This window comes from Solanum verrucosum, unplaced genomic scaffold, assembly GCF_900185275.1.
Source record: "Solanum verrucosum unplaced genomic scaffold, falcon-dt-bn FXZP01000147.1, whole genome shotgun sequence".
NCBI lineage: Eukaryota > Viridiplantae > Streptophyta > Magnoliopsida > Solanales > Solanaceae > Solanum > Solanum verrucosum.
In genome coordinates, this window is record NW_026020343.1 from 2,997,165 (window position 1) to 3,023,573 (window position 26,409).

A 26,409-nucleotide genomic window follows, 5' to 3' on the forward strand; every position below is an offset into this window, starting at 1 on the left:
AACAAGTGAGCAAGATTCAAACTTTAATTTATCAATATGAGAGAGAAATTAGGGCATATGTGTTCCCCATAAGCTCTTAACACAGTAATCCTATTAATAGTAATCCTTTCCTAGTGTTTTACATGCAAAGTTGGTAAGTTAGGTATCCCTAAGTGATTGGTCCTCCAAATACGACAATTCACTATGCACCTTGGACCAGCTACGAGTGTATACTTTACTAGCCCTTACCTTTTTCTAAGATTATACATCACATCAATGTATGGCTTAGTTTTCACCCTCGCACCAATTGACATTAGACTATTAGATAGCATCCACTAAATCTCTGTAATTAATCTTTTTCTCATTAACTACCTCCTTGGTCCGGCAAGTACAAACAACGCAAGTTCTAACATTTGCAACCGTTAAAAAGACTTCTAAGCGAAAGAATTAACAATACATGCATTAACACTATTCAAAAATTACTTAGTTATTATTCATACTTTGTTAATTGCTCATGGTTCCCACAACCTTAGTTGTGGATTTAGCTACTCATATTTGAGAGTTCACAATTCATGTTTAAGAAGAAAGAATTCATGAACTTACAATTAGAATAGATGAAACCTGAAGATCTTCAATTTAATTGCAATGTGAAAATCTTATAAAACAAAATCCGGAAATCAAATTGCTAAAGTTTGCAAGTTAATTCCCAAAACACAAAAACTAAGCCAAAAATGAGGTTTATAACTCCTATTTATAGAAAACAAATCTTAAATAAAAAGGACACAAAATAAGGAAATAAACTTTTGGAATGCGGCTTCATTCGAAGACTCGACCTACGGATCGTGGGCCGACCAACAGTCCGTAGGTCCCCTTCTGTGGCTCCACACCAAGGATTTTTCATCAGGTACTGGAACTTCAGCTCTCTGAATCCATCGACAGATGTGAAGGACGGCTTGTGGGTCGACCTACGGTTCGTCAGTTACTTCGTAGTTCCACACTTAGTAAGAATTCCCTAATGTTCGATCTACGCCTGCCCATTGACGGTTCATCAAAGGACCTACGGTCTATGGATCAGTTCTGTGGGTGGCTCCTTCTGGATAATTTCAGCTCTCATCTCCATCAACCGCGTCCAAGCCTATTTCCTGCAAACATAACACATAAAACATTATTTCTAACACAATATATCCCAAAACACATAACTTCTTAGTGAAATGTATCAAAAATACCATAAATTCACGGTATATCATTATCCTCTCCGTGTCATGGAGAGGGCTTTGTGGAAGAAATAGATAGGTCCATACAGCATCGTGTCATAGACCTGTCAGCCTAGTTTTGCTGATTTTGTACAACTTATAAATGGACTTGGTTTTTATTATTTTAATTATTCTTTTTCTATTTTTTGGAGAACACGTCTTGGAGGTTATACCTATTCCATATTTAGGGTTCATTCCTACTCTTTTCATCTATTGATTTCTTGTATGATTATTTAATATTCAAAGATTGAGAATCAAAACATGAGTACCTTATCCCTTTTATTCTGGGGTTGTGGCTACAAATAATTGTGTAGTATTGAATCTATGGATTGAATTATTTTATCAATTGAAGTTACTCTTTTAGTGTCACAACCTAAGGGTAAACCCTAGATGTTGGTGAACTTGACCCCAAACGGGTCTCATACAAGACATTAGCATATCATAACATAAGATAATAGAAAAGTACGGAAATCTTAAAAACTTTATCCATACAATCGAAGTCATTTATAAAAGCAAGCAAAAGTGTTTCTACACTTTGTCTCAAACCATCTAATACAACTTTGAATAAACTCTTGGGACACAACCCATACAATAGTCTCAAACATAAAGAAATGACATAAAGGAAATGGTGGCTTTATCCTCGATGCTATGAGGACTCACCAAGTCTTCAACTCTTTGCTCCTTAGAAACCCATCCTCAAAAATGGAACTCAAATCACCGAACCCTACATTTGATTAGAATGTAGGCAAGAGTATGCATTAGTACAAAAGTACTAAATATGATAGCTAGCATAACATCATAAGAGCATAACATAAGGGTTAGTCAATATAAGCCCTATACCATAATCATAGGAATAACTTCATGACACATAAACTATAAGCAAAAGAGACAACATCATAATCATAAGAAAAGTCTCCAACATATGCATCATATAAGAATTAGTCAACCCTTAGACCATCATATCATAAGAGGACTACTTCTCATGTAACCTCAAAGCATACTTGTGCAATGCATGAATAAGACCCCATAATCCCATTCATACTAAGTATCCCCTTTGGTCATCATATTCATATTTACCATCTTATGATCAAATCCTTACTTCTCACAAATAAGAGAATCTTCATATAAAAGAAATTTCATAAGTAACCTTCAAGTTACACTGGTGCAATGCATAGACGAGACCCCATAATCCCACCTAGGCTAAGTACCACTTTTAGGCCATCATACTTCTTTATCATCGTTTAATCTCATCATTAAATTACTTCTCATAAACAAGGGAATCTCTCACCTTTATTCAATCATAACATGGAAGGCAGCTTTAGCAACAATTCATCTAAACATATATCATATAAGAGAAACACTTCTTAGGTAACCATAAGCCATATTTGTGCAATGCATGGATAAGACCTCATAATCCTACCCGCACTAAGTATTCCTTTAGGTCCTCATTCTTATACTTCTTGGTTGGAAACTAGTCCCTCTGTTTAAACCTTAGAACACTATGACGTATTTCCTTAAGCACATCTTAGCTCATTATTAAATTAAACCCTATGAGATAGTTCTTTAAGCATGTCTAGGTTCATTATTAAGATTGACCCTGTGAGATACCTCCTTAAGCATGTCTAAGTCCATTAATGTTTTTGAACACATGGAGATACTTCTACAAGTATGTCTTAGTTTATTGGATACAGAGAATGCTACTAGAAACATTAACTCCACTATGTGAAGGCTTCCATCTCATGAGACCTAACTTTGGGAAAACCTGCACTCTACTACGTAAGAGTTCCCCCTTTTACTTGGATAGTCCTCAGATCAACTAGGTGTGCTTCTCCTCTCAACTTGGAGCTCGGACTCTACCTTGTGTGATACTCCATCTCATTGTCAATATCCACTAGGGGTCAACCTTACACCCCTAGATTCACTAATAATCCTTTCTTAACAGTTATGTCTCATGGAAAAATGTCCTTGACAATCAATCCATGTTTAATTGATTATATCACTTTATACATTCAAGTATTCATAAGGTAGGTTAGTTGAGTATAGGCGCGTGTACCTCCTTTTATCCTATCCGACACTGTCAATGCCGCATCAAAGATCCCCTCAGGAGATGGGATGAACTCCCACAAGAATCAGAAGGTAATCGACGACGAGGCAAGGTAAGCATATTTGAGAGCAGCTCATGTAGGACTCCCAAAATAAAGAGTATCTTCACTTTCACCACAATTCTACCTATTAGACCTCTATTCTCATATAGACGTTATTCTCAAAGCCTTAACACACATAACTCATCACATTGGCTTTACTCTCAAAACCCTCGTGATCAACATTCATGACTACAAGCCTTATTCTCAAATATTTACTTCATCATATCATCATTCATATCTAGATCACAAGACATTCAAGTCACAATCTTCATCTTTAAGAAATTCTAGTCATAATTCATCATTAAGACTCAATCTCATTAACTACTAGTCAAGATCCATCATATAATCTTTAATCCAATTCAATTCATTTTTACATACTTCTATTCTTGATCAATTGCTATACATAAAATTAATTCTAGAAAAGCACCTATAAATCCTCAATTTTTCTTCACAAGGCATAAACCCACATTCTTCAATTTCATCAATTAAACTAGGGTTAGCCATGGAAAACATAAAATATCATCAATATATCATGATTCAATAATAAATCAATAATAAACAAGTACTATCCACTCAATTGGAATCATACTCAACACTACCCACAACATAGGAAGAAACCCTAGCTAAAAATTGGGGGAATCTAGGGGGCTCTATGGATGGAAGAATCCATAGATGAATAAGCTATCATACTTTGATTATAAATCCCTCCCAATGCGTGCAACAATGGACGAATTTGACCTAGCTTTCTTCTCTTCTTCTTCTTCTTCTTCACTTTCTAGAGAGAGGATTTCTTGAAGGGAATTAGGGTTCTTTTGATGAGTTGAAAATAATGTCTAGGATTAATGTAATTAGGGGTCTATTAGGTTTATATAGGTGGTCTAATTACTAATAAAATGACACCACTTAACCCCTAACTAATAATGAATTAAACCCTAAGTCCCCAACTTAAAAGGACTTGACTTCAAAACTGCCTCACCCACGAAACCCTGACCCACGGACCGTGGGTGGGTCTACGGACCGTACTGGTCCTTCGTGGGTGGAGGACTGGAGATTAACTTCAAGGCCTTAACCCACGGCCCTCTCCCACGGGGCGTGGATCCCCATTGTAGGTGGGTTGTTTTTTGACAGCTTTTAGGGCTGTTTTAGGGTCCTCCTCAAGGACCCCTTGGTTTGTCCTTGGGGAGTAGTACCTTGACGTTTAACCCCTAAACCCCTCATTCTAAGTACGGGAAGGGACTTCTACAACTCTAACCCCTACGTAAAGCTCTAGAACCCTTACGTTAGGCTCTAGTTAAGTCTATGAATTTCCGGAATGTTATAGTATCTCCCCCTTGGGATCATTCATCCTCGAATGACGATTCTAAACACTTCTTAAAGGAAACGACTCTAGACTAGCAGACCATCATGCATGCAACTCATCTAAATGCACATGAAAAAAGTAGGAAAACTTCAATTCCAAGCTAAACATACTCAATCAAACACAAGGGAGTAGGAACTAAATCTAACAACCCAAAATGCATGAAATTCATCACTCCTCATATTATAGGAGATGAACTACCTTCTCCTAACTAAAGCATGATTAATCATACATTCATGGAGCCTAAATGCAATTTACTCTCAAAAAAGCATTTTATTCATGGAGAAATCGTTCAACCCCAAACTAAGGCATTCTCATTAATTCATCTTATGAAGTCTATAGGCAACTTATACTCCATCTACTGCAACATGAGGAAAACAATGCATATAAGTCATTTGTATCAAGATCTAAACTTTTTCATGAACATGCATATATATGTAATCATGGAAACACATAAACACACAATAACTTTACAAGATAGGCACCCCATCTTCCCCTTGGGAGTAAGCCTACACAACCTCTCCTAAACATTATTCCTACTAAATACAACTTCAAAGTCTAACATATCAAGTCATAAAAGAACAAACAATCAGGAAATGCTAGTTAGAACACTTCCCACTCTATTGGGACCGCTTCTACCGGCCAAGCAAATTTCCATTGTTCATACCATATTTGAGAAACATCCTTCAATTGGTAAGAGGCTAGTTCCGCTTTTTCTACCGAAGTCACCCCCATGATGGCAAGTACCTTATAAACCTAATCTATAAACCTATTAGGATCCTCTCCCATTTTAGAGCCATAAAACTCCTGAGGGTTCATCCTAAAAAGCTCCCTCATTCTAGAAGCAGTTATCTCCCTTATTGGGTTCGCTAGAGCTACAACCTCTCTATTTGCTTGCATCGCCAAGGCTTGAGCCAACAATTTCATAGTAGACCTAAATTCCACATGAGTCACATTCTCCCCCATAGGGTCAATTAGAGCTTGACGAGGTGCTTGGTGTGGAACTTGGTGAGGAACCTTTTGATCCATATTGCCTTCCTCATCTCTCCTAGCATTTGCCCTTGTATTAGCCATACCCTGAAAAACCATAGGGCACAGATTGGAAAAAGGACTTACTAGAGCCAAACTCTATAGCACGACTTAGAGAATGAAAAAGTAAGATTTCCTAAACATCCAAAGCCTCATATTCATAAATGTGGTGCGCTTTACAGTTATGAACATGACTCTACTAGATGTTGTTTGAGACAATCCTAGAACTATTCTAAATATTTTTCTCTGATACAGATCGGTCTCATAAAAGCCCTTAGCATATCATAACATAAGATAATATAAAAGTACATAAATTTTAAAACCTTTATCCATACAATTGAAATCTTTTATAAAAGCAAGCGGGAGTCTTTCTACACTTTGTCGCAAACCATCTAATACAACTTTGCATAAACTCTTGGGACACAGCCCATACAATAGTCTTAACCATAAAGAAAAGACATAGAAGAAATTATGGCTTTATCCGCGATGTTATGAGGACTCACCAAGTCTTCAACTGCTTGCTCCTTAGAAACCTAACCTCAAAAATGGAACTCAAATAACCGAACCCTACATTTGATTAGAATGTAGGCAAGAGTATGTGTTAGTACAAAAGTACTAAATATGATAGCTAGCATAACATCATAAGAGCATACCATAAGGGTTACTCAACATAAGCCATATGCCATAATCATAAGAATAACTTCATGAAATATAAACTATAAGCATAAGAGACAATATCATAATCATAACCAAAGTCTCCAACATAGGAATCAAATAAGCATTAGTCAACCCTTAGTCCTTCAAATCATAAGAGAACTACTTCTCAAGTAACCTCAAAACATACTTGTGCAATGCATGAATAAGACCCCATAATCCCATTCATACTAAGTATCCCTTTTGGTCATCATATTCATATTTACCATCTTATGGTCATATCCTTAGCTTACTTCTCACAAACAAGAGAATATTCACATAAGAGAAACTTCATAAGTTATCTTCAAGTTATACTTGTGCAATGCATAGATGAGACTCCATAATCCCACCTAGGCTAAGTACCACTTTTGGGCCATCATACTTATTAATCATTTTTTAGTCTGATCATTAAATTACTTCTCATAAACAAGGAAATCTCTCACCTTGAGTCAATCATAACATGGAAGGAATCTTTAGCAACAATCAATCTAAACCTATTTCGTACAAGGGAAACACTTCTTAGGTAACCATAACTCATACTTGTACAATTCATGGATAAGACCCCATAATCCTACCCACACTAAGTATTCCTTTAGGTCATCAATATTATACTTCTTGATTGGAAACTAGTCCCTCTCTTTAAACCATTGAACATTATGAGGTACTACCTTAAGCACATCTTAGCTCATTATTAGGTTAAACCCTATGATATACTTCTTTAAGCATGTCTAGGTTCATTATTAAGATGGACCCTACAAGATACTTCCTTAAGCATGTCTAAGTCCATTAATGTTTTTCAACACTTGGAAATACTTCTTCAAGTATGTCTTAGTTCATTGGATACGGAGATTGCTACTAGAAACCTTAACTCCACTATGTGAAGGCTTCCATCTCATGAGACCTAACTTTAGGAAGACCTGCACTCTACTACATAAGAGTTCCCCATTTAACTTAGATAGTCCACGCATCAACTAGGTTTGGTTCTCCTCTCAACTTGGAGCATGGACCCTACATTGTGTGACACTCTATCCCATGGTCAATATCCACTAGGGGCCAAGCATACACCCCTAGATTCACTATTAAGCCTTGCTTAACACTCATGTCTCATGGAAGAATGTCCTTGACTATCAATTCATGTTCAAGTAATTCTATCACTTTATACAATCAAGTATTCATAAGGTAGATTAGGTGAGTATAGGCCTTTCACCACAATTCTACCTATTAGACCTCTATTCTCATATAGACTTTACTCTCAAATCCTTAACACATATAACTCATCACATTTGCTTTACTCTCAAAACTCTACTGATCAACATTCATGACTACAAGTCTTACTCTCAAATATTTACTTCATCATATCATCATACATATCTATATCACAAGACATTCAAGTCACACGCTTCAACTTTAAGCAATTCTAGTCATAATTCATCATAAAGACTCAATTTCATTCACTACTAGTCAAGATCCATCATATAGTCTTTAATCTAATGCAATTTATGTTTACATACTTATTTTCTTGATCAATTGCTATACATAACATCAATTCTAGAAGATCACCTATGAGTCCTTAATTTACCTTTACAAGGCTTATACCCACATTCTTCAATTTCATCAATTAAACTAGGGTGAGCCATGAAAAACATATGTTATCATCAATATATCATGATTCAATACTAAATCAATCATAAGAAAGTACTATCCACTCAATTGGAATCATACTCAACACTACCCAGAACATAGGAAGAAACCCTAGCTAGAATTAAGGGGTTTTCCTTACAATTGGAGGAAATCTAGGGGCCTCTATGGATGGAAGAATCCATACATAAATAATCTATCATACCTTGATTATAAAGCCCTCACAATTCTTGCAACGTTGGAATAATTTGACCTAGTTTTCTTCTCTTCTTCTTCTTCTTCTTCTTCTTCTTCTTCACTTTCTAGAGAGAGGATTTCTTTGAGGGAATTTGGGTTCTTTTGATGAGTTGAAAATAATGTCTAGGATCAATGTATTTAGGGGTCTATTAGGTTTATATAGGTGGTCTAATTACTAATAAAACGACACCACTTAACCCCTAAATAATGATGAATTAAACCCTCAGTCCCTAACCTAAAAAGGACTTGACTTCAAAACTGCCTCACCCACGAGACCCCGACCCACGAACCGTGGGTGGGTATATATACCGTATTCGTCCTTTGTGGGTGGAGGACTGGAGCTTAACTTCAAGGCCTTGACCAGCGACTTTCCCCCATGGGGCATGGGTGGACCCATGGCGCGTGGGTCCCCATTGTAGGTGGGCTCTTTTTTTTGACAGCTTATGGGGCTGTTTTAGGGTCCTCCTCAAGAACCCCTTGGTTGGTCCTTGGGGAGTCGTACCTTGACGTTTAAAGCCTAAACCCCTTTTTCTATGTATGGGAAGTAACTTCTACTACTCTAACCCCCACGTAAAGCTCTAGAACCCTTACGTTAGGCTCTAGTTAAGTCTATGAATTTCCGAAATGTTACAATATCTCCCCCTTGGGATCATTCGTCCTTGAATGACTATTCTAAACACTTCTAATAGGAAACGACTCTAGACTAGCTGCCCATCATGCATGCAACTCATCTAAACGCACATGAACAAAGTAGGAAAAAGTTTAATTCCAAGCTAAACATATTCAATGCAATACAAGAGAGTAGGATCTACATCTAATAACCCAAAATGCATGAAATTCATCATTTCTCATATTATAGGAGGAACTACCTTGTCCTAACTAAATCATGCTCAATCATACACTCATGGAGCCTAAATGCAATTTACTTTCAAAAAGGCACTTTATTCGAGGAGAAATCTTTCAACTCCAAACTAAGGCATGCTTATTAATTCATCTCATGAAGTCTATAGGCAACTTATACTCAATGCACTACAACATGAGGAAAACAATGCATATAAGTCATTTCTATCAAGACCTAAACTTTTTCATGAACATGCATATAAGGAAATATAAACACACAATAACCTTACTAGATAGGCACACCATCTCCCCCTTGGGAGTAAGCCTACACAAACTCTTCTAAACATCATTCCCACTAAATACAACTTAAAAGTCTAACATATCAAGTCATAAAGGACCAAACAGTTCCAGAACATAATAAAGCATAAAACACATACCGCTAGTCATACTAGGAGGTCACTCTTGATCATTCATAGCTTGGAGGAAATAAAACCTATTCTTCTTTCGAGTACTCTCATCTAGACCACTAGAAGCAACTTTCTTATCTTCTCATCCCTTGGCCTTAAGCCCCAGGCAATGCCTCATTTTTTGCCCACTCTTTCCACACCCATAACAACCATCCATGCCGGCAAGGTACTTACCATAATGATTCCTTCCACACTTGGTTCAAGTAGACTTAGGTAATGGAGACCCACTACATTTCTCTTGGTTAACCCTAGGGGTATAAGGGGAATCTTGACCGGAATACCTTTGTTTAGACTTAGTCCTACTTTGTCCATCAGACATAGCATTTGAAAAGTTCCCCCCATTGGTCCTAGCTCTCTTCATCTCCCAATTCTTTTTCCTAAGTTTTGATTCCTCAATTTGTTTTGCATACACCATAAGCCTAGAGATATCCATATTATCTACAAGCATTTCCGTACGACATTCTTCTTCAACCAATTCGGACACACCCGTCAAAAACCTACTCATCATATCCCTCAGATTTGCTTCCATATATGGAGCATACATAGAAAATAGAGAAAATTTGAAGGCATACTCCTTATCACTCATGCTACTTTGCTTAAGGTTGATAAACTCCTCTACCTTAGCCTCCCTCAACTTCCGGGGAAAGAACCTATCAAGAAATACTAGTTTTAACACTTCCCACACTATTAGGCCTGTTTCTACTGGCCTAGCATATTTCCATTGTTCATACCATATTTGAGCAACATCTTTCAATTGGTACGCGGCTAGTTCCACTTTTTCTACCGAAGTAACCCCCATGATGGCAAGTACCTTATAAACCTCATCTATAAACCCATTAGGATCCTCTTCCACCTTAGAGCCAAAAAACTCCCGAGGGTTCATCCTCAAAAACTCCCTCACTCTAGAACCAGCCATCCCCCTTATTGGGTTCGCCGGAGCTACAACCTCTCAATTGGCTTGCATCATCAAGGCTTGAGCCAACAACTGCATAGTAGACCTAAACACCACATGAGTCACATTTTCCCACATAGGGTCTATTGGAGCTTGGGGAGGAGCTTTGTGTGGAACTTGGAGAAGAACCCCTTGATCCATATTGCCTTCCTCATCTCTCCTAGCATTTGCCCTTATATTAGCCATACCTTGAAAAACCATAGGGCATGGATTAGAAGAAGGAACTACTAGAGCCAAACTCTATAGCACGACTTAGATGATGAAGAAGTGAAATTTCCTAAACATCCAATAGCGTCCTATTCATAAATGTGGCGCACTTCACATTTATGAACATGACCCTACTAGATGTGGCTTGACACAATACTAGAACCATTCTAAACCTTTTTCTCTAATACCAAGTTTGTCATGACCCAAGATTACACCCTAGATTTAACATGGCATACTTGGCCCCGAAGGGGTTTCATACAAGTCCTTAGCATATCATAACATAAGATAATATAAAAGTATGGAAATTTTAAAAACTTTATCCATACAATCAAAGTCTTTTATAATCCTTGAGTAAGTCCATCCACCTTCGTTGTCTTAGATTTAGGTCATTTTGAGTGAATACATGTTGTAGACTACGATGGAAAATAAACACCTCACACTTGGCACCAAAAAGGTAATGCCGCCAAATCTAAAGGACAAATACTACCACTACTAACTCCAAATCATGCGTCGGGTAGTTCCTCTCATGTACCTTCAACTGTCGCGATGCATAAGCTATAACATTTTTATCCTGAATCAACACGTCACCCAAACCCAAAGGTGCGGCTCCCTGGCTATCCTGAATAAAATTCTGCTACAGAGTTCCCGAGTAACCACTTGTAGAAGTGGGCAAGGCTGACTGAATTGGCCGGGTTGCAAGTGTCGGCCTACCCGAACCTCTGGGGTAGGAACTATGGAAGTCACCTGTGCTCTTGGGCTTCATAGCCAAAGCCTTGACCTATACATCACGTCGACCACCTTCCACTTTCTTCACAAAGTTTGTCACCTCATTAAAGCTTTTTCCTTCAGAGGTCATCTGAACAGACAATACTTGTAATTTGTGGTTCAATCCCTTGATGAATAGACAAATCCTGTCCTCCTCAGTAGTTACCAATTGTGTCGCATATCTAGACAAAGTATGAAATTTAGCCTCATAAGTAGCTACAGACATACCACCCTGCACCAAAGCCATGAACTCATCCTTCCTGCGATCTTTCATAGTCCGAGGCACATACTTTTCCAAAAATAGAGCATGAAACTGCGTCCAAGTGAGTGGGGGCAAGACTGGCATTCTGCATTCAACATAGGCTCTCCACCACTGCTTAGCCTCACCCTTAAGATGGATGTTCACGACCTCTACCCCATGCTGATGTACTATGCCTAACTTGTGAAGGATGTCGTAGCAATCCAAAATGAACTCATAAGCATCCTCACTCTCAGAACCATGAAACACCGACGACTTAAACTTCAAAAACTTAGTCAACATCTGAGTGCATTACCAGTCATCACAAGACCCAATAGGGGACACAAAAAGGCATTAGTGCCTACAACTCCACCCACCATGGGAATAGTAGCATCAATGGGGGTATTGGATAGGGGTTTAGCCATTTGAACTGTGGAAAGGACTCCAGGGACGACCAACCCTTTCAGAAAAGTCATGATTTTCTGAGCTAACAGTGGGTCTAAAGGAGGAATACATGTAGTTTCAGCCCGTACCTCCTCCTCTGGTCCAACATCCTCCTTGATTTCGAATTCCACATTCTCTTGTACTTCTTTTTGGGGCACAGGAGGGACCTCTTCCCTGGGAGCATTTTCAACTGGGACTATGTTTCTGGCAGGTGCTACCCTTCCTCGACCTCTACCCCTTCCTCTTCCTTTGCCTCGACCGTGGCCTCTTGCTGCGGGATCCTCACCTGGCTCATTGATGAGGGCTACGGGCCTAACACCATTGTATCATGTGTTAACCATTTGCAGACTGAAGAGTGAGAGAGTTTCGATACTAATTTGGATCACCAGATACCAATTGGAATCAAGTGATAGCATGAAAGGAGAAGAAAAGAAAAAGATTTCCTAAAGTCTGTCGCCTCTTGAAGAAAAGTACAGACGTCACTGTACCATTCCGCAAGACTCTACTATACTCGTTTTGGTACAACAAGATCAACGAACCTAGGGCTCTGATACAATTGTTGTCACGACCCAGACCATCGTGATTGACACCCACACTAACCCTCCAGTGGGAAAATCATTACTACAACCCAACTAAACAACTTAACAAAAAACTAGGCATTTAAAGATACGGAAACAGGTTTAAATGACGAATAAAAATGGAGTTCCCATAAACTCCAAAGATTTAAATAAAAATCTGAACAAACTATTGCGGAAAATAACTCCTAGAACCTTAAACTCATTGTACCAAAACTCTAAATTCAACAAGTCTAAGAAAGAATGGTACAACCCCAACCAAATATACGAAATATGTAAAACACTATTCCAAGTCTGAAGAGAATGGACTAAACAAAAATGAAAGGTCCATGGCAGCCTGAAAGAACTGGCTCACCCTCGAATCCGATCTCAATCAGTTATCTCCTAGCTGAGGTGTATCAGTAACTTCATGAAGATGCCCTATACTCAACAAAGAACTAGCAAGTGCAGTATCAGTACACAACATCAGTGTACTGGTAGGATCACGCGGCTACCCTAGTAAGTGAAATACAAGCAAACAATTACAACACAGTAAACACCCATATACAGAATACATAATCTAGTTCTCATTTCCAAATCAACATACAACTTCCCAATATCAATGACACATATACATGAACATAATAATCACAAGTGGTTCTCTCGTGGAACCCACACCCAAACTGTTAGTGTGTCGGAAAGTGACACCCGATCCAATGTATGTGTCGGAACGTGAACCCGATCCATTATATATGTCAGAACGCGACACCTTATCTAATGTATGTGTCGGAACGTAACGCCCGATACAATCAGCATAGCCACAATCACAAACACACCATAATGAATAGTACATATAGTCACATGATCAAGTAACAGTTCATGGCATGTAGTGGTTCACACATAATCATATCATTAGATTCAGTTCGCATTTTCTTATTCACATACATGCTTGCATACAATGAAACAATTAACCAGAGTATATCACACAAATAGAAAATTAGACTATCACCTACCTCGAAACCAAGCTTGAATCCTCTTAAGACACTTGAGCCTTCCCTTTCCAAATTCTTTTCACTTGTTCTTGGTCTAAAACAAGTAATTTAATGCAAGGATCAATAAACAAGGCCTAATTTACTCGGATAATAAGCAATCTATCAATCCATGGCCAAATCCAAGATCCTAATAATCAATTAGGGCTTCTGCCACCATTAATTTTAGGCCAAAACCCTCCCCAATGATAATTACCCAAGATACTATGTTCTACAAATTGAAATACAGATTAGGAGAGTAATTTCCTTACCTTTAGTACTAAAACACATGGGAAATTGTTAAGAGCTGCTCTAGGTCATCTCTTAGCTCTCAAGAATGAGGTTTTGCAGAAAATAACGATTTATGGGTTTTTCCCCGACTTAATTCGCGACTAGCTCGCCACAGCGGAACCCAATCTGCCCTGGCGGGATAAATCCCTCCCCGGCAGCTTGCACAGAGATAGACGGTCGGAATTTGAATTCCAAACTTCCATTTCGCGACACACCTTCAACCCTCGACGTTTAAAAACTACCCTTTCATGCTAGGATCAGTTTCGGGATTTCTACTCTCCCGAATTTAATTCCATAAAGTCGTACGGGCTCCTTAACGTCTTGGCTATCCACTCATGTGATAAAATTTATAATTAAACCCATTGATTGAATGCATCAAATACACCTTATCTGATTCTAGGTGTAAACGATCATCAATTAGTATAAAATCCAACGAAGATTGGGGTCGAACCCACATGGAGCAGTACCTGTCTAAAATTTAGTTATGAAGTTATATAGTTGTCTATTCGGTTATAGGAATAGAATTTATCGAAAACATGCAAATAAATCCAAGGGCGGTGACAACAAATTTCAGATGGGGGTTAGGGATTGTCAATTAGTAGCTACAACACAAGCAACATAGAGGAAATATCAATATAGAGAGGAATTTTGGGATGTGATCGGTTATAGGCAAATTTCACTGTATGGGTAATTGAAATTACTAATAAATAGCTAAATATCAGCGGGTAGGCTAGATTATAGATGCAATAGTTTTCTCTCAAACAACTACTACAAATCAGGTGATTTCTTTTGAACATCAACAAACTTAGCAAATAAGAACAACCCACACCTTAATTCATCCACTCTCTCGAGCTGGATGGGTAGAATCAGATTTAGGATTTACTCTTTCGAGCTAAACCCATATCAACCCAATAACTACAATCATTAATCAAAAGATTTGGTTCTAAAACTTCTCTCTCAAGCAAGCCCAGAACTATATACTAGAATTGCATTTGCAACTACAATTCATAGAGTTTAACACAACTATCAATTAAACCCGCTTCAATTAAGTATTAAAATCAGTAATAAAAATACCCATAAGCTAATTCACCCCATAATCAAATGATCACACCCCAAGAATTGGGGTTTAGCTAAATATCATAAAAAGTTAAAAATAATTACCAACTCGATTAGACATTAGCAGGGTAGGAGTCTCCAAGCCTTTACAATGTTTTCCAAGGGTTAAATTCAAAGACCCACTTACAAATCCTCAAAGTTTTCAATATGAACTCAAAAAACTAGAAGAAAACTCTAAAACTAGAACTTGGGGATAAAAAAGTATCTATGAACTTTCCAGACTCCTCAAAATTCCTTTTAAAATCAAATTTATAGTTGCCTGTGTTTTCGCCAGAAAGTCAACTTGGCGGTATAAGTCGCGCCTAATCGAGTGGTTCCGCGATCCGCCATTTGCTCTTTTCCATCACCATTTTGCATTGGTCCTCAGCGTCTCAGGTCATGTAACCTTGGGCGATCAAAGTTGCCATCGCGGAGTCGATCAGAGATTCACCGACTGCCCATTTTTGTCGCCAACTTGGTTCTTCCCCAGGGTTTGAGTGCTAGAACTTTGGGTGAGCTAAAGAGCCACTCGGTGGTGCGGTGAGTGGTCTTGGTGATCACCAGGATCACTTTTTCTTCACTTCTTCAGCTTTTAGTTCATTTTTGTCCGGCCATGTCCTTGCCTTGCTCTTTAGCTTCCATAGCTGCAAATCAACACTTTAACATCAGTTTAGAGCATAAAATATGCATTTGAGGACATTTATACTATCAAAACAAAGACCTAAATGAGACGAAATCTCGGACTCATCAACATTTCCAACTTAAACTTTTGCTTGTCCTAAAGTAAAACTCAAGATCAATCAGTTCAACAAGGATGTCTACAAACAATTCTGCATAAGACTCAACATAAATGCACACAACAAGGTTCAAACTACTCATGCAATGATCAATTGTGCACTCAAAGTTTCAAATTGTGACTTACCATCATCAAGCAAGCTCACAATGCTTGCTTCAAATGCAACTTCAAGCTCAACAAAGGTATTCAAATGCCCTCATAACAAAGATGATTCCATATTCACACAAAATTTCTCAACAATTTAAAGTTCTGGAATCATATACAACTCTCACACTCAAAAAGATGAACACATGCATGACTTCACCCATAGGCTTGCCCTTATTTTCCAATCAACATTCATTTCAGCCCACTCAAGATCAAAAAGGTCTTTTTAAGCCTTGTAATGAGGCTGAGTGCAAAGGTATGACAATTTAGGTTTAGTGGCTTCTACCTTCATGAAGTATGGCTTGAAAATCATTTTCTCCTTTTCTTTCTCATTCAAACTAGATCATAATCCACCCTATTATTCAACTAGACATGAATCACCGGATACCCCATTTGTTTTGCTATTTTCACAACTTTATTTCACAGCTTTTCTCTTTTTTTAGTCTTTTCTTTTCTTTCTTCTTTTTCATTTCTTTCTCTTTCTTTTTTATATGAAGGGGTTCCAGTATTTTTCCAAACAATCCAACTCAGGGGAATATTTCTCACTTCTTGATTCTCCTTCTTTTTCACCGCACCCCTAAGCCTAAGTTAGATATTCAAACAAACCATTCTTCATGAAAGTAATGGGTGAAGGGTTTAAACGACGTCACAATTGTTCAAGTTTCTTCCAAGAAAAGGTTAGGCTCAAAAGGGGCCAAGCAAGTTTCAGAGTTCTCACAAGGTTGGCCACAAAGAGGTATGTTGTCAAATAGGCTCACTCTTTAAAAATTTGGCCTAAGATCATGTCTATCACTTGCCTCACTCAATCAATCAAACCACGGGGCAAATTCTAGGTGTCATCATGCATAATGTTCAAACTAACCTCACCACACAAAGCATTGATACAATTATCAAACAAGATTCCATACTTTCTAGCTAGTGTGCAATGTTCATCACAAGAGACTCATTCGACAATCGGCTATTCACAATGAGATGCTAAAAATTCACATATTGCCTATGTAACTTTGTTTGCCTCATCGTAGCCGCACATTCATTTTGTTAGATTAAGAGTACTATTCAAATCATCGGTATTGACCACAACCGACACTCAAGTTTGCATAAGAACAGCACAATCACACACAAAAGAGGTGTAAAATTTTAAAATTTGGTTCAAAACCATTTTCTATCAAAACAAAGGGCCACAAGCTAAGAACAACCGCAATACCATAACCAAGATATATATATATATATATATATATATTAACCAATATTCACAAAAACACCCAATATTCACAAATCAATCCATAAAAGAGGTAGGTATGGAAATACCTCACCCCACCAACAAAAAATGTAGTTGTTCTCAAATACAACTTAAAATAGAAAAATAATACAAAATTAACAGAGAAGGAGGGGAAAGGTCATTCTGCCAGGCTAAGCCTGGTGTGAAGTCGGCATGTTCATCGCTCTATCTGTCTGGGTATCAGTGCCTGGTATGACATCATCCTTGGCTCCACTGGAGCCTACCATAGTAGTATCTCGAAGTGATGTCTGTCTCATAGTCTCATATATGGCACCCTCCAAGTCCACCAAATCATCATAGATATCCTCCTCCACCAAGTTGCTCCTCATATGTCAGCCTAGGACTCAGCAGCAGCATCATCAGCTCTAACGTCATCTCCGATCGTAGCAATCGGAGGCACATCCAAACATGCTGGACTATCTGCATTCGGGTCATCAGGGATCTCCACCGTCTGAAATAGTGAGGTAAAATCGGTGGACTTCAACTGGTCCACATCCTTTCTCAACCCAATAATATCGGCTTTCAAGGTCGTCACCTCATGAGTAGCTCTCTGCCCTCTCTCACACACCTCTACTCTCATCGTAAGGGCATCAATCAAAGCTTTGAGAGGTGTTGAAGCAGCAACAATGGCTCTTTCGATCATCCCAGGAATCGCAGCCTCTAGCTGGGAGGCATATGTATCAGCAGACTGGGACAGATGCCCCATCTTGAACAACATCTCCTGGGTATTGGAGGTCGGGATGCAGAAGTAGCAGCAACAATAGATCTATGGGTAGGGTGAGTAGCAGACGTGCCAAGAGTATCTGAAGGAGTAGAGCTAGAAGTACCTGAAGGTCAATGGCTTGAGTAGGCAAGACTGTCTCTACAATTAACATATCAATATCAACCTCTGGGAATGTGTCCACCGAAGCTACTCTCTTCCTTTCAGCCTCATCTTTCTGGTACTCAGTTTCAATACACTAGATGTCAGTAGAATATATGGGTGTAACCTGGACATCTCTCATCTCATCTCGTGGAACTCGGGCCCATCGACACAACTCAGTGATCAACACCGGGAATGGAAGTGAAGTCTGTCTCAGTTTGGCCATCTCGTGCTTAATCAACAATCCCAGATTTAGCTTCTGGCAAGAAATTATAGATCATAAGCTTGATGCCTTCAGGTGTCGCAAGATGGATTAATTTTGGGATGGTATGATAGTGTTATTGATGAACCCGAACCACTATCTTGCAGCCACGTTCAAGTCCTTCTTCTCTATATGTAACCCTTCCTCTATCCACCTTGGGGTAGCATCAGATATAAGGGGTGCCAGCCAATCCTTTAGGTCCTCCAATGTGTTCTTTTAGATCAGATCATTGTATCAGTGCATGAAATCATAAGTGCATCCCAAAACAACATTGATGTCAGAACAGTCGCACTTCACTTTTTTGCCTCAGACTGTCACAGAGTCAACCGGCTTGAATATGCTGGCCTTCATCTTCCCCTAAGGGACAGCTCACCATAGGCTGAATAAAACTCCCGGACCTAATTGGGAATGTAGGGGTCCCAGGGTTTGGTGAAAATCTCGAACTTATGGAACTTGAGAGTGTTCTATATCTCTGGATACATGTCCACCACACCATTTGTGGACAATCTCTTCTCCTCTAATATGATCCTCAATCCCTCGGCCTTCAGTCTGTTGAGAGACCGGGGAGAAGGACCCTGTATTGGTGGCGTCGGGACCATTGTCTTTGCTGGAGTTGCAACTGGAGGAGGAGTCTGGGCACCGGTATCCTAGATGGATCATTTTTTGATTTGGCGCATAGCTCTGCTCTCCGGGCCCGTAATAGTTTGTCATCCTCAGGCTTAGAGATGGAAACCTAAGAATCTTGTGAATCTCCCTCATTGTCTTATGAAGTGAAGTGTGTCTCAACGACTCCCTCACTTTCGGAGTTGTACTCCGGTGTCTCAACCATGGGCACCTTACCCTTGCCTTTGCCTTTTCCTCCCTTGATAGGAGATTTGCTGCCTTTTCTTGGGATGTTGTTGCATCTTCATTTATAGTGATTACTCGTGCCCACTTTCGGGGCGGCATGTCTCTTCTGGAAACCTTTGGTCTAGCAATACCTGCAAACAATGTAGGAAAAGATTAGAAAAAATTCCAAAAAAAATGTAGAAAATAAGTTGCAGAAAGACTCGCCGAATCGGTCGCAAGTTGTCGAATCACTTCGGCGAACCAAGTCAGGATTGCCGAAAGTTTCAGCATAAAAATTTCACGAAATTCAAACTGGTCGACGATGTCTAGGGCTTTTTGGTGGATCACCGACACCAATCGGCGAACTAGAAGTAGTCAGCCGAAAGTTACAGTGTATTTTAAGGGATTCGGGGCACACAAGGGCGATCAAGAAGGACTTTTAGCGATCACATGCGTATAGCCGAAAGTTACAGACCACAAACTCAACATTTAAATAAATTAAAGGCGATATAGGATGACTTAGGCAAACCGCTAAACCAATCGGCGATCTCAACCCAGCTCGCCAAATGGACTTCGTGACAGTTTTCGACCCCTTTCTTCAAATTTCAACACGCAGCCCACGAAAATAAAATTAAACACATACACTATGAAGTTAAAGGAAGACCCATACTACCCATGCCCTCGGGGTACTCATACTTCCCCCGATTTGGCCAAAATTGGTCATTTAACGGCTTTTGCCCTTAAGAATGACATCAACCGCTCCATAAATAGGCAAAATACGTAATTTGGCACAATATGGGGTTACTCAGACTTAACCCCATTAGACCCAACACAGATATAGCACAACCCAACACTTTAAACACGATTTTAACAAGCAAAGACACGTGAATCATTCATATACGAGCAATTAAGCACAAATTCAATTCATTTTAGGCATTTCAACAATTAAACAACGATTACCCAACAATATTCAACAAAAAATTACCATTTACATCCGAGTTCAACCACATATAGAGTTTGGGATTCGGGAAGACCAACCTTTTATGCCGAAATGAGATTTTGTAAGCTAAGCGGCAAAGTAAACTCCAAATTCCATCCCCGAGCAAAGATTCCAAATGGTATGAGAGTAAAAATGCAAAAAGTACAAAAGATCTATTATAGGGTGTGAGAGTATGGGAGTTAAAAATGGGAGAAAATGAAGGATTATGAAATTTTAAACCATTTCGCCTTTAAAACCTTTCGTTCGCACTTCATTCGACGATATAAGTCGAGCTTGCCGAACCACTCGACAACGCGCCGAGTGGTATTCAAACGGCGAAAAAAGTCGGGCTCGCCAACCTGTTTGGCGAGCCACCAACCTGTTTGGCGAGCCACCAACTGAGATTTTAGCTCGGCGAGTTTTACAAAATTCTCCATCAAGCTGGGTGGTTTCAATGACGGTCCAAGTCGGGGTTCGCCGACCTCTTTAGCGATTCGCCTACTGGATTATTAGCTCGCCGAATTGCCCATTTCCCAACACTTCTTACTTTTCAACCTGCAAAATCAACACCCGTTATTCAAAAATAAAATTTAAAACATAAAAGACTTGGGTTGCCTCCTAAGAAGCTCCTTATATAATGTCGTGGCATGACGAAAATACTAATTTAAGCTTCATTTTTGGGGTTTTCCATTGTGTCAGTAGGCAACCCTCATTTTGGCCTTGGATTTAGATTAGTCGTGATTTGACCCATCTGTGTTTCTAGTTGTTTGATAGAGACTGACTGAGAAGTCACCATCAGATTGACAGTTGAGACGTCCTCCTTCATCTCTTTCAGCACTTTGTCTGAACCTTCGACCTTGTTGAGAATGTATGGAAGCATGTATTCCATCCGGACATTCTCTGAGTCAACCCTTGGTTCCTTGGGCTTTTGACGCTCATGAGGTGGGATGTGCCTATCCTTGTCACCCTCTCTTTCCTTCCAAATGGCGTTACAATTACGCCATTCTCTGTCACGATCTCTCCATCCATCAGCTCTGTTCCAACCCGAATTTCCATCCGGCCTTTGATAGTTTTGACGAAAACCTCCTCCTTAATTTGCAAGAAAGCTCACTTTCTTGTTGTACGACGCTTCAAATTGTGCCTCCTCGGGATTTTCTCCACCAACACGTACAACATTTACACTTTTCAACACACTACCCATCATATTTTTCGACAATAATTCCAGCTGGGTCATCATTTTTGCCATGTTATGGTCTCTCTCTTGATCATTCTCGATCTGCTCTTTTGTCATTCTAAAGGTGAGAGGAGACACTTGGTCATCACGAGTGTACCATGCTCTATTGATTTTGGTCATACAATCTAGGAGCTGAGATGCGACATCCCAATGTTATTGCATTATACCACTGGGAACAAGTTGATCAGCAACTCCTTTGTTCACTGACTCAAGACTCTTATAAAAGTATTGCAACAAGACATCATGGGTCAGTCCATGAGTTGAGCACTGAAGTAATAGCTTCTGAAACTTCAGCCACGTATTGTGGATTGATTCGTCTTCCAAGCGTTTTTACCCTTGAATGCTATCCCTTATGGTCATCAACCTTGACGGGGTAAAGTACCTCACATAGAAAGCAGCAATCAACTCATCCCAAGTGGTAATGGAGCTTCTCGGAAGATCAGCCAATCACTTTGTGGCTTCTCCCATCAAAGAGAATGGAAGTAATCGAAGACGGACCGATTCTTGAGAAATGTTTTTGAACAAGAAAGGTGCACAAACGTCAACGAAATTCCTAACATGCTCATGGGGATCCTTATGAGCCAGCCCTCCAAACAATCCTTTCAGTTGTAGGAGCTGAAGAATTGTGCTAGTGATGTGAAAAATAGTGTTCCCTTCAGCAAGAGATAGACGTATACCTCCGACACCACCCAATTGGATAGGGTCGTTAACATCGTTCAAATTCCCTATATCGTCTTGGTGGCCAACTTAGCTACCATTGCTCCCATTTACACTTATTTATTTGTTTGTTTAGCACAACCAACACAAACTACAACAACGTAAGTCGATTCAACTATAACACAGAGAGATCACAATTTAAACTTCAATAATAGAACTTCAAACAACACCACTACCCAGCAGCGGAGCCATTTTGATTGAATGTATCAAATACACCTCATCTGATTCTATGTGTAAATGATCGTTAATTAGTATAAAACCCAACAAAGAGTTGGGGTCTAACCCACAGGGAGCAGCACGTGTCTAAAATTCAGTTATGAAGTTATAAATTGGTTTATTCGGTTATAGGAATAGAATTTATCGAAAACATGAAAATAAATCAAAGGGCGGTGACAACAAATGTCAGATGGGGGGTTTTCAATTGTTAATTAGTAGCTACAACACAAGCAAAACAGAGGAAATATCAATATAGAGAGGAATTCACAGGATGTGATCAATTATAGGCAAATTTCACTGTATGGGTAATTGAAATTACTAATAAATAGCTAAATATCAGCGGGTAGGCTAGACTATAGATGCAATAGTTTTCTCTCGAACAACTACTACGAATCAGGTGATTTCTTTCTAACATCAACAAGCTTAGAAAAAAGGAACAACCCATACCTTAATTCATCCACTCTCTCGAGCTAGATGAGTAGAATTAGATTTAGGATCTACTCTTTCGAACTAAACCCATATCAACCCAATAACTACAATTATTAATCGAAATCTTTGGTTCTAAAACTTCTCTCTCAAGCAAGCCCAGAACTCTATACTAGAATTGCATTTGCAACTACAATTCATAGATTTTAACACAACTATCAATTAAACCCACTTTAATTGAGTATTAAAATCAGTAAATAACAATACCCATAAGCTAATTCACCCCATAATCAAATGATCACACCCCAAGAATTGGGATTTTAGCTAAACATCATAAAAAGGTAAAAATAATTACCAACTCGATTGGACATCAGCTGGGTAAGAGTCTCCAAGCCTTTACAATGTTTTCCAAGGGTTAAATTTCAAAGACCCACTTACAAATCCTCAAAGTTTTCAATAAGAATTCAAAAACTAGAAGAAAACTCTAAACTAGAACTTGGGGATCAAAAACTATCTGCGAACTTTTGAGACTCCTCAAAATTCCTTTTAAAATCCAATTTATAGTTGCTTGCATTTTGGCCTGAAAGTCCACTCGGTGGTATAAGTCGCGCCTCGCCGAGTGGTTCGGCGATCCCCTGCTTGTTCTTTTCCATCGCCATTTTGCATTGGTCCTCAGCATCTCAGGTCCTATAACTTTTGGAGATCAAAGTTGCCATCGCGGATTCGATCGGCAATTCGCCCATTGCCCATTTTTGTTGCCAACTTGGTTCTTCCCCAAGGCTGGAGTGCTAGAACTTTGGGTGAGCTAAAGAGCCACTCGGCGGTGCGCCGAGTGGTCTTGGCGATAACCAGGATCACTTTTTCTTCACTTCTTCATCTTTTTGTTCCTTTTTGTATGGTCATGTCCTTGCCTTGCTCCTTAGCTTCCATAGCTGCAAATCAAAACTTTAACATCAGTTTAGAGCATAAAATAGGCATTTGAGGACACTTATACTATCAAAACAAAGCCCTAAATGAGTCAAAATCTCGGACTCATCACCCCCATTCATTACCAGATTTCCCTAGACCTCACCTGACTCAGATTCGTCCAAATCTTACCTAGGCTAGAAATTTCCAAGTCACTACTCAAAAGTTTTCTGGCTCAAATTATTTCCCTATTGGCTTATCTATAACGATGCGAACAGGTCGTTACAATTACAATTTTTAAGTTCATCATCATCACAGTAGCGTCAACTAATTCAATAAAATTAAAACTCCCTTCCACGTTTACATAGTGCAAGAAGAGAAAACAATCCATTTGAAATTTGAATTTAAATTCAAATTCAAATTATAAAATCAATAAAACTCTTAAATTTTCATCATCGTATAAATAAACTACCTCACATCTTCTAAAACCAACTCCCACGAGAAAATGGTACATTGTGGATGTAATGTAAACCATCAAAGCCTTTGTAAGTCTTGTTTTCAGGTAATTTTTTTGCTTCAATTTTTATCCAAATTTTGTCCAGTTCTTTGGATGATTATTACATATAAACTCAACTTAATGAGAAAATTTATATAAAGCCTATCTCAAATATATAGGTGAAGTTTTCAGTTTTCTTCACTTATTTCAAGTGTATCACTTTGAAATTTGACAATAAACAACAAAAGAGATCGACATAGAGCAGAATACGTGATGCAGAAAGAAAAATCACATATTTATTATTTCACTACTTTTACTATTAAATATACAAGAATGAAAGATTAAATTTGATTTTATTATAAGTGTAGTTTCTGATCTTTCTTTATTATAAAAGTTCCTACTATTAATTTATCTATTATTTGGATGAATTGAATTACTATTGTTTCTCAGAGTTACAACAGTGCTTGGTTAGTTCCTCTCATGTATTAATATGATTTTAAAGGAAAAAACATGTGATGGAATTGAGAAATCGATATGAAGGATCCAGAATCATGTATGTTGGATTGATATATTTGGAAACACAACACCAAATAATTGTATTTATTGGCACTAGCGTTATACATATATATACATAATTCTTTCAATTATATATAAAATAAAATAAAACGAGAGTTCTTAAATTTCAAAAGTGATTATCATGTAGATCTGGACAAGTCACAAATCACAATGTCCATCATTTAGGCATTTAAAAATGAGAAGAAGAGAATACATTTATCCTAGAATGGTTGATACACAATAAAATATAACCGCTCCTCTAAAAGCAAGATAAGTACTACGTTTTACTATTGTAAATCCGGCGTATTTATTTTATTTTCTCTAAAATATTCATAATAATTCTTATGAATTAGGAAAATTGTTGATCATAAAACATAGAAGGTACTGGATTTTTCATTTTAACGTTCAAAATTTGGATGGATTATTTCTTAATTTTACTTTAAAAATTAAATTCCTCATCAGTTATGAATTAATAAACATTTTCCCCCTCTTATCTTATGCAATAATTTTTACTTTAACATTTTCGACTATCCATCTTTATAAGAGGGGAGAATCTCAATTTATTCAAATTGAGCGAGAGTTTGATTTTTAAAACAAAATTGAGGGCTAAATAATATTTAGCTTTTTGTAAGTTAGTTCAATGTTTTGCTTCTGATACCTTTATAAGATGATGTAAAATGATATTTTTGTGTATGACAATAATTCTTTTTAATAATTTCCGCAAAAACAATAATTGATATATATGGCAAAGTTTTTTTTATCGATTGAAATCATATTTATAAAATATTATTTCTATCAGTTTGGATCTTCTGTCAATTGAATTGACAACAAGAGAAAATTTATTTATCCATTTTATATTTACTTTACTAACAGATTTTTTTATATAAAAAAATGAATTTAAATCTAAATTTCATCATAAAAATATAAATAGATAAACTCGAAGTCAAATTTAAGGAGAAGACATATATGTACTTCTTCTGCTTAAATTCTAAAATTAGTGAATATAATTTCAGTACTTACTTTATTTTACACTTAAAATTTTTATTATTGTATAATTGTTTAGAAGAAAGGTATAAATAAATAAATTATATAATTGTTTAGAATAAAGGTATAAATAAATAAATAAATTATATAATTGTTTGTGAGTTTAACTATAGTGAGTAAAATAGTTGTTGCATATGTATCATTTATCAAAAGATTAAAAATTATATAGGTAGAGTAAAGTAGTGAATTCCTAAAATATAGGTAGTTGATTAAGAATTTTCTGTTATAATATGTACAACGGAAGCATTATTCAAAATAACAATCATACATAATAGCATAATAATGTAAACTAAATAAATTGTGAAACTCTAACCTTTTGTAGCTTCCACATAATTTGTTTAGGGACTGAGACTCCAAGATTGCAGTCTTCTGCTAATTCCTAACTAACTATTTCAATCAAGTCTTGTGGGCAAGAAAATTTTCAAAAAAAGGATTATCTTTCCTTGAGAACCAC

General features: G+C 37.9%; 2 protein-coding genes across 3 annotated transcripts in view; both read right to left on the reverse strand.

Annotated features, from left to right (window-relative positions):
- The window catches only part of LOC125837375 (probable protein phosphatase 2C 10), a 1,808,044-nt gene that overhangs the window by 432,566 nt on the left and 1,349,069 nt on the right, over positions 1–26,409 (reverse strand). The window lies entirely within an intron of this gene.
- LOC125837398 (uncharacterized) lies at positions 5,490–10,553 on the reverse strand. Its single transcript, XM_049516532.1, has 2 exons — positions 10,080–10,553; positions 5,490–5,810 (listed from the first exon to the last, which is right to left on the reverse strand). The coding sequence occupies exons 1-2, from the start codon at positions 10,551–10,553 to the stop codon at positions 5,490–5,492; spliced, it is 795 nt and encodes a 264-aa protein (XP_049372489.1).